Raw genomic sequence first — 14,832 nt, 5'->3', positions numbered from 1 at the left:
CATATGTTGCAGGTGCAGCCCTAAAAAGCAAAAAAAATAAAAAAATAAAAAATAAAGAAAAATTAGTAGTGCAATCACAGTGGCCATGATGAAATGCAAGGCAGTGTTGTTGGCCGACATTAATCATTGTGCAGCTATTAAAAGAGAAAAAGTTTCTTTGTGCTTCACTTGTTGAAGCCACTGACACAGCAGAGGGAAGCGGTTTGATTCCTATGCTCCATCAACTGTGTCTACCCAGGGAATCTGAGATCAGAGGCAGCATTTAATACCAGTGTGACTGTCAGCTACTGACAGACAAGGCTGCGGCCCCCTCACCCCCACCTGGGCCCGAGCCACTGAAACCACTTCAGTCCTTAAGAGGGAAGGAGACAGGCTTTAATGTCTATTAGTATCTCCCCTAAGAGGCCAGATGAAGCAAAATAGGAGACTACAGAAAATGAGGCGTATCTTGACTACGAGCAGATGTCATTTCTCTTTCTCAGTCTTGAGAATGTCAGTGTCACAGCCGGGGCTCAGCCTAGATGGAGCTTAAGGGCATGGTCTCTGGAGCCGACCACTTGCGTTCACATCTGGGCTCTGCTGCTTGGGGTCTCTGCTGCCCTAGGTATGTCATTTAACCCTCTGCACCTCAGTTTTATCATCCCTGATACGGGAATAATAAATAATAGCAGCCACTATGGAAGGTTATATTGTCGGGATTAAATGAGTTGGGAAGCACTTAGAAGTGGGAGTGGGTAGGAGGTCCTGTCACGGCGCAGTGGAAATGAATCCGACCAGGAACCATGAGGTTGCGGGTTTGATCCCTGGCCTCGCTTAGTGGGTTGGGGATCTGGTGTTACCGTGAGCTGTGGTGTAGGCTGCAGATGTGGCTCGGATCCCACATTGCTGTGGCTGTGGCGTAGGCCAGCAGGTGTAGCTCCAGTTTGAGCCCTGGCCTGGGAACCTCCATATGCTGCAGGTGCAGCCCTAAAAAAAGCCAAAAAAATTTTTTTAAATAATAATAGAAGTGCAAGTATAAAACCCGTGAGAGTGAATATGAAACCACTATTTTCTTGTCTGCCTATCATATCAATAGCCTTGGACATGCTCTAAGCCACTTAGATCACTTAAAATGAGGCACCCACTAGAGTTGCTTCCAGCTCCAGGCTTCCCTGGTTCCATGTTGGGCCTCGAATACTTCTCTACGAGGGGTCCATGGACCACAGCCCTAGCATCATCAGGGAGCTTGTTAGAAATGAAAATTCTCAGAGTTCCCATTGTGGCCCAAAGGAAACGAACCTGACTAGTATCCATGAGGATGCAGGTTCAATCCCTGGCCTCGCTCAGTGGGTTAAGGATCTGGCGTTGCCGTGAGCTGTGGTGTAGGTCACAGATGTGGCTTACATTGGGCGTTGTTGTGGCTGTGGCATAGGCTGGTGGCTTCAGCTCTGATTGGATCCCTAGCCTGGGAACCTCCATACACCATGGGTGTGGCCCTAAAAAGACAAAAAAAAAAAAAAGAAAAAAGAAAAAGAAAAAGAAATGCAAATTCTTGCTTCCTTCCTAGGTCTTACTAAATCAGTATCTCCGGGTGGGCCCAGAATTCTGTGATTTAACATACCTCCAGATTATTTTATTTTATTTTTTGGGGGGTCCTATTTTGGCTCCCCTGTTGCCTACAGAGCTCCTGGGCCAGGGATCAGATCGGAGCCACAGTTGTGACCTGAGCCACAACTAACCCACTGTGCCAGGCCAGGGATCGAACCCACATCCCAGAGGCTCCCAAGATACTGCTGATTCTGTTGAGTCACAGCAGGAGCTCCATCCACATGATTTTTAAAGTTGGAGAAGCATTGTCTCAGAATGTTCTCTTTACTGAGAAACTTCAAGCCAGATACTCACATTCAGGAGCCCTGCCAGTGGGGCTGCCATGGTCACTGACACCTGCAGGGACCAAGAGTCTTTGTTCCCTTTGACATGTGGACCAGTTGGAAGCAGAGCATTTGGAGGGATTGGTTAGTTCCTCAGCACAACCAGCTCAGTGAACTCAGAAACTGAGAAATTAGAATGTGAAGAGAGTCTTAGTGGGGGGACAGTTCCAGAGATGAGGCCTTGGGCTGTTTTAGCCCCTGTTTTTATATTATTTGACCTTAAATCAAATTTCCACCTCCCATCCTGTGTTGCTGTGCAAATGAGTCTGTAAATTGGAGATTGCTGCTTTGTGATTCAGGATCATAGAGGTGGCTTCCAGCTGCCTTTTTTTTTTTTTTTTTTTTGAGTCCAGCTAGGCTCATAAGAAGTCATTTATTAACATTAAGAGACTATTAGGCAATAAAAATTGGTCAACAGTGTTTGCTGAGTTTTCCCAAAATTTAAGTAATAAGTCATCACTGCAGATTTCTCAAGAGGAGAGAGGAATAAGTGAGTGGACGTCAGCATTGACCTTGAATTCTCTCCCTACTCCTGTGTCTCTTTATCTCCAGGACCTTTTCCCCTATATAATCAACCAACACAAATACAAAATGCAACATTTCTCCTGGGCATATATCTAGACCAAACTTTCATTCAGAAAGATACATGCACCCCTATGTTCATAGCAGCACTATTTACAATAACCAAGACATTAAAGCAACCTAAGTGTCCATCAACAGATGAATGGATAAAGATGTGGTGTATATATACAATGGAATATTATTCATCCATAAAAAAGAATGAAATAATGCCATTTGCAGCGACTATCATACTAAGGGAAGTAAGTCAGAAAGAGAAACACAAATATCATATGATACTGCTTATGTGTGGAATTTAAAATATGACACAAATGAACACATCTACAAGACAGAAACAGACTCAGATATAGAGAGCAGACATGGAGTTCCCGTCGTGGCGCAGTGGTTAATGAATCCGACTAGGAACCATGAGGTTGCGGGTTCGGTCCCTGCCCTTGCTCAGTGGGTTAATGATCCGGCGTTGCCGTGAGCTGTGGTGGAGGTTGCAGACGCGGCTCGGATCCCGCGTTGCTGTGGCTCTGGCGTAGGCCGGTGGCTACAGCTCTGATTCAACCCCTAGCCTGGGAACCTCCCTATGCCGAGGGAGCGGCCCAAGAAATAGCAACAACAACAACAACCAAAAAAAGACAAAAGACAAAAAAAAAAAGAACAGACAGGAGGAGGGAGAATAGTGGGATGGATCAGGACCTTGGGGTAAGCAGATGCAAACTATTACATACAGAATGGATAGACCACACGGGCCTACTGTATAGCACAGGGAACTGAATTCTATATCCTGAGATAAACTATAATGGAAAATAATATAAAAGAGAATATATGTAATATGATTACATCACTTTGCTGGTCAGCAGAAATTAAACACAGTATACATCAACTGTATGTCAACAAAAATAAAAGCCACAACACTTCTCAAATGCATTTCTGTGATCCTCTGTAGGGCATTTTTCTTTTTAGTTACTTCCTGAGCGCCAGGGAAATCATTACTTTTCTAGTTTTCTTCCAAGGCTGAAACCTGTGATGTTATAGTCAGCTCACAGCCTTCTGATGCATTACAATGTTTGTTGGGTCTGCTTAAGAGTCACTCCACTTTAGAGAAACAACCCAGTTCAAGTTCTTATCATCCCATGGCCTGATGGGCACAGTGACCTCTTGGCTGTACCCTTGATGGACCAGCCTGTTCCCTCCATCAATGCACATACCTCTGTTGCCATGACAACACCTGGCCAAGACTTTTTTTCTTACCATGTTCTTCATGCCTTTGACAAAGCCAAATTTAAAATATGTTCCTTCTGTCCAGTCCGAATATCTCTGCCCGCCTCCACGTTGTTGGCTAACTCTGCCTCCAGTTTCATGAAGGGAAGTCTCCGTCTTCGTTTTCATTCCAGAAAATTCACGTGCTGTGCTGTTTTCATCCCTTCGCTTAGCTCTTCCTGCCTCCAGAGCACAGCTCCTAACACCCTTTCCATGCTGCTAACAGTACACTCTACCCATCCAACATTTTTCTCCTCTTTTCCTTCCGTTTGCCTTCCTCTCTTTCGGCAGAGTTCTTATTAAACATTGCCTCTGGTCCCTGCCGCCCTTGTGTATCCAGCTGCTGCCATATCCACACTCATGTGTACCTTGCTCTTGCAAATATCCCCAAGTGACTTTCCTATGCAAGTTCTCCTCTGGATAGTTGACTGCTGAAGACCAGAGGCAGCAGAGAATTTTCCGTTTCTTTTGTTAATACTACACTTGGAGGGGGTACTGGCCCAGAGAGTTAAAGTTGATAGACTATTCAGCATGAAGCGGGCACTTACACATGTTACCAAAAGGTTGCTTGATGCCCTGAAGACAACCAGAGAAGAAAAAGCAGTTGGGAATGCTCCTGACTGAGGTATATTTGGGGGAGTGCTAATGAGATTCAATTAGAAACCACCTTTTCGGTTTTCATGTTTCATGTGAACAGTAAAAAGCTCGTATGTGAAAAAATCAGGCCAACTGTGGCTTTTTGGACGGTTGTATGCTTCTCTTCTGCTCTGAATGCTTGCCTGGTTTGCATTACGATTTCCTTCCTTGCTGGAAAACTACATAGACTTTCTCCCTTTCTTTGGAAGAAGTGGGACCTGTTGGAAATGTGAGGCTCCAGGATTCAAATGCAGTGGGCTTGGCTCTAGTGCTCTGTACTGCGTTTCTTGACAAGTCCTGAAAAGACTATTGAATTCTGGCCTGAGCCTTTTTTTTTTTTTTCCCCTCCTGCAGTATTTGGATGGGTTTCAGCTGCAGTGTTTGGCTGGATAGAGTAATCGAAATAGATTTGTTTTTTCTTCCTCAGCAATCTTATGTACAATTTTGTCCTTTAGAATTCAAACTGGAATTTTTTTACAACTCTTACGAATCCTTTTGAGTGCAGTAGGATCGTGGCTCCTTCACAAGCAAACAACCTATCTTTTAAAATAATGTGGAACAGGTGAACGTATGAACTGGTAGTGCTGCCCTGATAGAAAAACTGGAAGGTATTTGGTGAGTTTGCTAAAGGATACTAAGTCACATTGAAGAGCTTTTTTAAATTAAATGTAGGCATTTTCGAAGGACTTTTACTTAATTGGAAATTTTTATCCCTCTTTTGTTTCATATGATAAAAACACTATCTTGCCACCTCTGCGGTGTCAGTAGGATGGGGTGGGCTAGGCGTTTTGATGCCCTTTTATGACCTTCAAAGGGCTGTTGGCCTTTGAATCTGTTCCATATCTAAAATCCTGGCTTAGAGTTCTCGTTGTGACTCAGTGGTAATGAAGCCAGCTAGTATCCATGAAGATGCAGTTTCGATCCCTGGCCCCACTCGGTGGACGAAGTGGATCTGGCATTGCCACGAGCTGTGGTTGAAGTTGAAGATGTGGATCAGATCTGTCATTGCTGTGGCTGCAGCGTAACTTCCATTTGCCATGGGTGCAGCCCTAAAAAAAAAAAAAAAAAAATTCTAGCTTTAATTATCCGATGCGCTTGCTTTTTTTTTTCTCCTTTGTGGTTAAGGAGCGAAGTCAAAATGCGTTCATTATTCTGCACAGTACCTGAGATGATAGGCTCCCAAATGTTTCATTCTGTTCTGGAAACCAGAACTGGTCCAGTGATAGACTCCTTCAAGCCAAGGGAGGAAGTTAATAAGTCAGGGGTCAGAGTCGCGGAGTGGCGGGGCATCAGTGGGTGATCGTGCGGCGCTGTCCGCTAAGCAGTGCCAACCTTGTGCCTTCCAGGGTCCCTGCAAGTCATGAACAAAACCCGAAAGATTATGGAGCTCGGGGGAGCCACTTTCACCAACGCCTTCGTGACGACGCCCATGTGCTGCCCCTCACGCTCCTCCATGCTTACGGGCAAGTACGTGCACAACCACAATGTCTACACCAACAATGAGAACTGCTCTTCCCCCTCCTGGCAGGCGGTACACGAGCCACGGACGTTTGCCGTCTATCTGAACAGCACTGGCTACAGAACAGGTAAAGGGTCAACTTCCAGCCCCAGGAACTTCTGGGTTCGCATCTCAGACACAGGAAAATGTACCATGTAATGAAATATGTGTGGTTCCAATTGGTCCCCAAAGAGAAGAAATCTAGACTTTTCTCTCTCAGTATCTTCCCCGAGATACCGAGATACATGTCCCTCTGAAGAACATCCCAGTGAGGGATCCCTTAGAGAAAAGTTAGAGTGATTTTCTGTGGATGTACTGAGAACATGCTGTCCCCATCAGAGCACCTAGCGATTAGCATTTTCCAGGAGAACCTGCAACAGAAGAGTTTTCATCCATATGCGTGACTGGGTCACTTTGCTGTACAGCAGAAATTGGCATAATGTTGTAAATCAACTATAATTAAAAAAAAAAAAAGTTGCCATCTCATGAACCTGCGTGCCTCAACCTCCCAAATCCCAAGACACCATGATGCGGCTTGAGGTGTGTCTTAGCTGCTGGCAAATTCTTGATAACTGTGTCAATAAGAAAGCATCAAATACTTTGAAACTGCTTTAGCACTGACCCCAGGATCTGAGACACAATAGATTATCAAAATCATGTATGGAATTCATAAGTAGCTGAAGGAAATAAGCCAAGGAGGTGTACCTTATGAGTTTATCCATTTTTTTTTTACTCATAATTAATAGGATTTGGAACCTCTTTGGCTTAGTTGTTACTTTTAGATCAGAGATGTTTCTTCCAGTAAAGAAGGGCATCTGAATTGCTACACCTTCTATCACTGTTTAACCCACATAGGATGAGAGTTTTGGTTAGTCGGTCTTTTGAAAATTGGGGCCCTTCTTCTAGAAAGGTCGTGAACTTCATGCTAGCCTCTCTAAGAAAGAAGCGAATCTCCTTCTAATAAAGGTTTTCCCCAAAGACTTTATTCTCCCAGCAGTTAGATGCTCTCCTTGGGTTTTCTAAGCATTTCTTCATGAAAGGAATCAAAGACGTAGATAGAGGGCTGAAAAAAACATAGTCTTTCAGAACAACCTAGACCTTCTCATAAGAATTAAAGGTGTCCTCATTAAAGCTTGTCGGAGATGATTTTCAGGTCTCCAGCTTCTTCTCTATTCTAAAGATTTAAAAGGAAAGGATTTCGGATAAATGTAGTCTCTGAAGTCTCTTTTCAAAATGAAATGAATCTTTCCCATTGGACTTAAGAAATTATGGCCATTTGCTTCTTTGCCAAGCGCCTTGTGGGCACTTAATACTTGTTATTTATGGATGAAAATATTGATTGTGGATATGATAGCATTGTCATGACAGCATCTCAAGATCTCCCCTCACAGAAGAAACTCCTTCCAGAAATCTTGAGGGTGTCTGCTTATGCTCCGGAAAGAAACTAGATTACTCAGAGTGCCTTATCCTGAGTGTGTTTTCCCACATAAGTGATTTAAATTTATAGCACCTTTCATCAGAGAGCTCTAAAGCAATTTGCAAATCTATCCAACATCCCTGTAGGGTTCATAAACAGCAAATGTACTTGGCTCCATTTTATAAGTGAGGTGGGGATTTCATATATTGTGTGACCAGCTCAGAAGCAAAATCAGAAATGGTCTTCTGAGGCCTGGCTCTTGATTTTGACCAGCAAATGGTTTTTGTTCACGGGGAGCACTGTGTGAAACCAGTGCCTTGCAACTCTCAGGCTCCCTCTCCGTTAATTCCAAGTAGCGGAAAGAGACAGATGAGCTGAAACTTAGGCAGTTAGAACTCTCATGGTACCCAAACTGGCGTGCATGGCGTCCATCCCAGGAAATAGAGATGCCGGTGACACAGAGCACCCGGTCAGAACTCAGAACTGTCTAGGGCTTGTTTATTTGTTTCGGGGAGAAATCAAGAAAGGAGAAAAAGAAGACAGTAAGTTCTGGAGAGAAAGTGAACCATGGTATGGCTAAAGGTGACAGTTTATCCCTTGTGTACTTGAAATTTGCTAAAAGGTAGGTTTGCCACAGAATTAAATGAAAACTGGTAAAGATGTGAGCTGATGGGTATGTTACTTGGCTTGGCAGTGGCTAATAGTTCACGATGTTTACGTATGGCGAGCTCTCAGGCAGGAAACCTTACCCGTTTGGTTCTCAGTGATGCCTGAGTAAACCTGGGCAGCAGGATTGAAGGGGGAACGGGAGAAATTGCTATTTGGTGTTTACTCACCCCACACCGAGCACTTTAGCGAGCACTTTAGCTACGTTTCCCCCGCTAATTCTTCTGGCAACCTTGAAAGGACTTGCCTGCACTGGCAATGAAGAAACAGAAACTCAGGAGAGTTTGTCTGAGGTCACAAACTAGTCAGCGATAGAATGAATCCAGCACACCTGTCTTTCCTCTTCCCATTATCTTATTTCTCTCCATATGCTTCTATCCTGACTCATTCCAAAGTACCAGACAGAGGCACATAAAACATCATGGGATGCAGAGCAATGAGGACTGTCAAATGGAGGAGTTCCTGTGGTGGCTCAGTGGTTAACAAACCCAACTAGTATCCATGAGGACACAGGTTTAATCCCTGGCCTTTCTCAGTGGGTTAAGGATCTGGCGTTGCCGTGAGCAGTGGTGTAGGTCGCAGACGAGGCTCGGATCTGGCATTGCTGTGGCTGTGGTGTAGGCTGGCAGCTGTAGCTCTGATTTGACCCCTAGCTGGGAACCTCCATATGCTTCGGATGTGGCACTCAAAAGACAAAAGACAAAAAATAAGAATTTAATAGGACTGTCAAATGGAAACCAAGAGTTGGACCAGTTACCATCAAGGCAAAGGTTAGTGTACAAACTGCAAGCCTGCCAGGGAGTTGTAGAGAAAGGCTGCATATTTGGAACTAAACTGCCAGGTGGCAAAAGCAAAAATGGAAACGCTATCCACTACCAAGTTTACTGGGTCACCGAGAGCAAAACAAGGCAGTTGCTTCCAAGAAGCAGAGTGTATCTTGGTACTCCTTTCAATTTTACTGTGCTGGTCTCCACCCCAAGGTGGATTACAAGCACTTGAATCAAACTCGGAGAGAATTTAGTTCAATTCCCTCACTTTCAGATGAACAAACTTAGACCCACAAGGTGAAGGTGACTTGCTGAAGTGACGCATCCGATGTTCCAATGGGAAGAGCAGGAATCAGGACCTTGGTCTTCAGGGGTCTTTCCAGTGGGCTCCCCTGACCTTATGGGTTAGGTCTAGGATACACCTGCAAAGTATCAGGCTTTTCCGGGACAACCGTCAGTCCTTTGGTTCAGCCCAGTGGGCTTGCCTCAGTCAACTTTCTTGTTCAGGGAGGAGATTTGCTCCTGGACGCTAACTCAGATTCTGAAGCCAGCCTTCCTCCCAGGGGTCTAGACACTTAGGTAAAATGGAATTTACAGTGAGTCATCCTACAAAGTAAGAGGAATTCTTTAAGAGAGACAGGACTTTTCCAAACACTTAGGACTTTTCCAAACACTTAGCTGGGAATAGAAAACGGATGCTATGCATGCAGAAAAATAAATGTTGATGTGCCCATTAGTAAACCAAAAAGATTAAAAACTGGAAGGCTGAAACGGCAGTGGTAATGAGCTCTATAATTTAAATTCATCTCTGATGGGGAAATGTTGACGTATCTCAGACAATTAGGAAGTAAAGATGTCTCTGTGACAATAATTATCGATCCAACCAAGGGACGGAGACCCATTTGAAAATCCACAAATAAGCACATCAGGATGACAGATATCTTGGGAAATTAAGAGAACTGGTGAGTAGATTTTAAACCAGCATAATGATTTATGAGCCACTAAACGGGGGGAGAGAGGAGGCTAATATATAAAGATTTTATTGTTTTCCTAATAATGAATACATTATTTGGAACATTTAGTTGAGAACTTAAGAAAAATAATGACAGAAACTAAACTATGTATGATACATAAAAATCCATGTAGAGAAAAGTACAAAGCAGCAATCAGTTTTATGGAGAACAACTCAGAGAAGACAAATTACTAAGAGGCTTATTTTGGGAGGCATCCAGAATACATGGATTTAAATGAATCAAATTGATCCAATATTGTATTTACCATTGGGGGACCTGATTTTTCTTTTTCAAAACTGAGGCATATTTTTGGACTGGCTATAACCTAAATTTTTCTAACTTTACTCATGGAAAATATGACTCTACAACAGCTGAAATGTTTAAGAAGGGAAACCGCAGTAACCTGTCTTTTGCATTTTTTTTTGTCTCTTGCATTTTGTGTTTTGAGTAGGAGTGATATCAGATTATCATGAAAAGGAAAGTTTTGCCTATCTACTCCAAAAATTTTCTTTAGCTTACATTTCTTGTCGGAGGCTAGACATGAATGTAAAATCTGGGGTAAATTTTAAGGTCAGAGTAATAAGCCATGTTTGAGAGGTAGCATCAAGTGTTAGGAGACAACGCTGACCCGAATGGCAGAGAGTGGGAGTCACGTTCTCACTCTGCCTTGAACCTGTTTTGAGAACTCGTCCAGAAAATGGTCCAATTGTCTAACCTATATAATGCAGAGATAGGCCTGGATGGATTCCTAAGTTTCTGTCCAAAACTATACGGTAATTTTATTATAATCACTATAATCATATTGATTCATTTATCCATGGTAGTGTTCATCAAATTATAATCCTAACACAGGATATATAACATCCCACGTGAATTAAATTTTAGTCATACTAATTCTACTTCATATGACTGGTGTGGAAGGGCCACTGTTTTAATAGAGACCTGCAATAAAAATTTTTGTAAAGAAACTTGTTTGTAAGAAAACAGTGAGGACAAATCAATTTTCTAGTTTCATGTCTTTTTACTTGGCGGAATTTATTTATGTGATTCATAGCGACTATATTCTCTAAAATGAGATTAATTAAAATGTAGAGTTCACTATGGTAAGACAGACTAATATTATTATTTTTATGAGTTACGGTATTATTGATTTTTTGATAAGTACACAAACATAAGCTGCAGTATACCATAGTATGCTATATATTGAGCCACAGTATGCTAGAAACTATACCAGACGTTGGTATATGAAGAGATATGAAGTAAGATTCCTGTCTTCTCTAGACTTATCATCAAGTTGAGGAAACTAGACTCCTGTGTACAAGGTGACATGGGAAAATCATAATTCGAACTTTGTTCAAAAGTATGTAAAATTTAGTTCCTACTAGTGAAAGCCTGCCACACCCAAACTAATAATTACAAGGAGTAAAAACTCAGTTATATAAGACTCAGTTTTTCTATAAGGTTTGAGATCTTTTGTATGGTGACTATTGCTGACCTAAAAATAAATGTCTTTGCCTCCAGTAGTTCAAGGAAAAATTTCTAAGTATTATGTAACAGGTCGTCTTGGATACAAGTAGCATGGCCTAAAGTCAACAGTCCCTATAATCAGGTCTTTCTGATCTTTCTCCCTGTCACCCAACCTCCGCCACTCCCACCCCCATCACCCTCTTAACAAGCTGTGAAGGGAAGTGCTTAATAGCGTCCCAGAGAAGAGAATGTTCTCAAGGAGGGGTAGATGGTGTGTGAGTGATATATTCAGACAGTTGAGTTGAATTGCCAATGCCAAAGGACAGCAAAATTTAACACCACACATCATGTAGTGGCCATACGGGCGAGAAAATGAAATTCACCTTAGGGAGGGGGACAGTGATTTAATACATCTGGAGGAAAATAATTAGAAGCCCAGATAATCAATTGCAGAGCGCTGCCAGGAAGCATAATGTTGAAAAAGGCCAGGGGTGATTACAAATAGCCTCGGTTTTAGGAGCCGCAAGAAAGGCTGAGTAACTGGAAGCTGACAACGCTGGGCGCTGCCGCATGACACACAAGGTCCTGGTCCCTCTTGGAACCGGTGTGATGGGTGAGGGCACATCTGGAATACTGAGTACATTTTTTACACCCCATTAACACAAAGACACCGAAAACCTGGAGGGAGTTCTGAAGCAAATAACAAGGACTCTTAAGAGACTTAAAGGAATCGATTTATAAGGGGAGGATTAAGGAAAGGGCAATAGCCATGGCGATGGGTGGAAAACAGTCCTAAATAGTCTGACGAGTAAAACAATGAAGGAAGGGCAGGGATGACTTGGCGTGGCTTCCCTGGAAGGGAAAAACAAAACTAGCAGGGAAAAAAAAATCTACACACTAATTAAGCAGGAAAATGTCAGCCAGTTGGGATAGAATCGGTTGCCACAAAATAAGTCGGATTGGGGAAGAAAAATATGTGACCTCTCAAGAAATTATTTCAAAGGCACAAGAGCAGACCTCTAAGACGTCCTTGCACTGCAGAATGGTAAATTATTTAAAATCAGAACAGAGAGTTGAAAGGCTAATGATAATGGCCATGGAATCCTAATACTATCAGTATTTAATACGTGGCACTTAATAAGCCCTTGTTGTGTGTTAGGTACTGTTTTCAGCAATTTATCTAAGTGTTGATTCATTTTAATCCACAGCACAGTTCTGCCTCTACTATTATTATCATCTGCATGGTTTTCCAGAAAGGGAGTTGGAGAGATAGAGAGGTTAGGTAACTTGCCTCTGGATGGATAGCTAGCAAATACAGAGCCAGGATGTGAAACCATGCAGGCTGGCTCCAGGTTTTCTATTCCAAACTATTGTGAATTTTTATAAAATAAGAAAAAAGTGGGGAAAATCCCCAGGGATGAGGAGCAGCTGGGGGCAAGGGGGGGAAGCGGGTCCCGGGGTTATGAAGTGAAGGCTCCTGGAAACAGTCCCGTGCAGAAGTAATGTTGGTGGTTTGTGGCCTTAGTCTGTCGAATGTGACTCTTAGGTCACGTTGCCTTTTGTTGAAAGAAAAATCATCTTGCGGTTCCTTGTGAGAAGGTGGTTAGTCTCTGAAGACAAGAACCCTCATTAGAAGAATTTCGATGTCTGGTAATCAGCGCGGAGGGAAATCCTGAGTCATCAGGGGAGACCCTCTGATGCTTTGTTCCACACCCAGCCAGCCGTCTGCTCGGGAGGCCCTGGCGGTGGGGGTTTGGCTAACTGATCACCTGATTGATTCGCTCATTCACAGATTCGATACATAAACATTCATGCAGCAAAGAAACAAACATTGCTGTGTTTCTCAGACTTGAGTCAGCTCTTCAAAGATACATCTAGTGAGAGGTATTAGCTTCTGCAACTCTGAAGCTCTACCCTATGAAGATATTCTGCCCAAGTAAGCTTTTAAAAAATCTGGGAGTTCCCGTCATGGCTCAGCAATAATGAACCCAACTGATATCCATGAGGACGAGGGTTCGATTCCTGGCCTTGCTCAGTGGGTTAAGAATCCGGCCTTGCATTGAGCTGTGGTGTAGGTTGCAGGCACTGCTGGACTGTGGTGTAGGCTGGCAGCTACAGCTCTGATTTGACCCCTAGCCTGGAAACTTCCATATACCATGGGTGTGACCCTGAAAAAAAAGACCAAAAAAAAAAAAACCTTGTAATTCTGGATTTTCTGTTGGGGCTCAGCAGGTTAAGAACCCAACATAGTGTCCATGAGGAGGAGGGTTGGATCCCTGGCCTCGCTCAGTGGGTTAAGGATGTCGTGTTGACATAAGCTGTGGTGTAGGTCACAGATATGGGTCGGATCTGACGCTGCTGTGGCTGTGAAGTAGGCCAGCAGCTGCAGCTCCAATTTGACCCCTAGCCTGGCCACTGCCATATGCTGCAAGTACAGCTCTAAAAAGAAAAAAAAATTATAACTCAACTGAAAATTCAAAATTTAACAAGTTAGAACTTATAGAGTCCCCAGACTACGTGGAGACCCATAAATCCCAGTTCAAGAAACCAAAATTCCAAAGTCCCTCTGCTATGAGCAAGGATGGGGAAAGTGGTACCGAGATGAGGGAAAGGCAAGGTTTGCCCTCAAAAGCCTGATAGCTTAAGGAGGGTTGGCCTCATTCATGAACATAGCTATACCAACAAGGAAGGAGGGAAAGATGGCATCAGAGCCGTAGAGACAAAGTGTGTGGGACCCAGGCAGAGACTGGGAGAGAAATGGCTTCTGCTCTGGCCTGAGACATAGAGAGGGAAGCAGAAGGAAGAGCACAGGCAAAGACAGAGGTGAAACCAGCACAAGCAGAGGCAACACATCCTCTAGAGAGAGTGACAGTTCACAGAGGTGTGCAGGGGCAGGGTTGGGAAGAGAAGGGGGAGTTCCCTCTGTGGCTCAATGGGTTAAGAACCCAACTAGTATCCATGAGGATGTGGGTTCAATCCCTGGCCTCGCTCAACAGGTTCAGGATCTGGCATTGTCGCAAGCAGCAGCATAGGTCTCAGATGTGGCTCAGATGTGGCTGTGGCATAGACTGGCAGCTACAGCTCCCACTCGACCCCTAGCCTGGGAACTTCCACATGCCATGGATGTGGCCCTAAAAAAATAAAAAGAGAGACGTTTTGTCCACATATGAGGAAGGCCTCCAACGGCAAGCTCCAACTCACCATGATTCTGCAGACGGAAAGGGTCCATCCAAGGCTGCGAGATGGTGATGTGACCGGAGCTGGTCTTCAGGAAGCTGGTCGTGAGAGTGGAAGGACCCTAGAGCCTGAATAGGAGAGCCAGCCAGGAGACTGGCCCCCCAGGAGGGGCGTCAAGTAATCAGAGAAGGAGGGACGGGTCCCAGAGCTCTCAGCGAGGGAAGCTAAGGAGCAGACGGGGCCGGGACGGCACTGGGTTGCCACGCCTGGGGAGTGATTCTGCCACTTGGAGAGGTAAAGGATGTCGGAAGAGAGAAAGAAGTAAACTTGGAAGGGAAAATTAAATCTGCTCTGGGTGATTGCGTTCGTGAGCAAAGAAAACATTCCGATGGAGATAGGCTACAGGTAGTTGTGTATCAGAGATGAAAGGAAGCCAAATAGCCATCCCATA

The 14,832-nt window shown here is 43.8% G+C and overlaps 1 protein-coding gene across 3 annotated transcripts in view; it reads left to right on the top strand.

Moving 5' to 3' along the window:
* The window catches only part of LOC125129260 (extracellular sulfatase Sulf-1), a 155,414-nt gene that overhangs the window by 78,336 nt on the left and 62,246 nt on the right, over positions 1-14,832 (top strand). For all 3 annotated transcript variants that reach the window (XM_047783782.1, XM_047783781.1, XM_047783783.1), the window contains exon 4: positions 5,723-5,962. In XM_047783782.1, coding sequence (XP_047639738.1) covers positions 5,723-5,962 — 240 coding nt within the window. The remainder of the gene's footprint in view (positions 1-5,722; positions 5,963-14,832) is intronic.

This window comes from Phacochoerus africanus, chromosome 6, assembly GCF_016906955.1.
Source record: "Phacochoerus africanus isolate WHEZ1 chromosome 6, ROS_Pafr_v1, whole genome shotgun sequence".
Lineage (NCBI taxonomy): Eukaryota > Metazoa > Chordata > Mammalia > Artiodactyla > Suidae > Phacochoerus > Phacochoerus africanus.
This window is presented reverse-complemented; position numbering and strand designations above follow the sequence as displayed.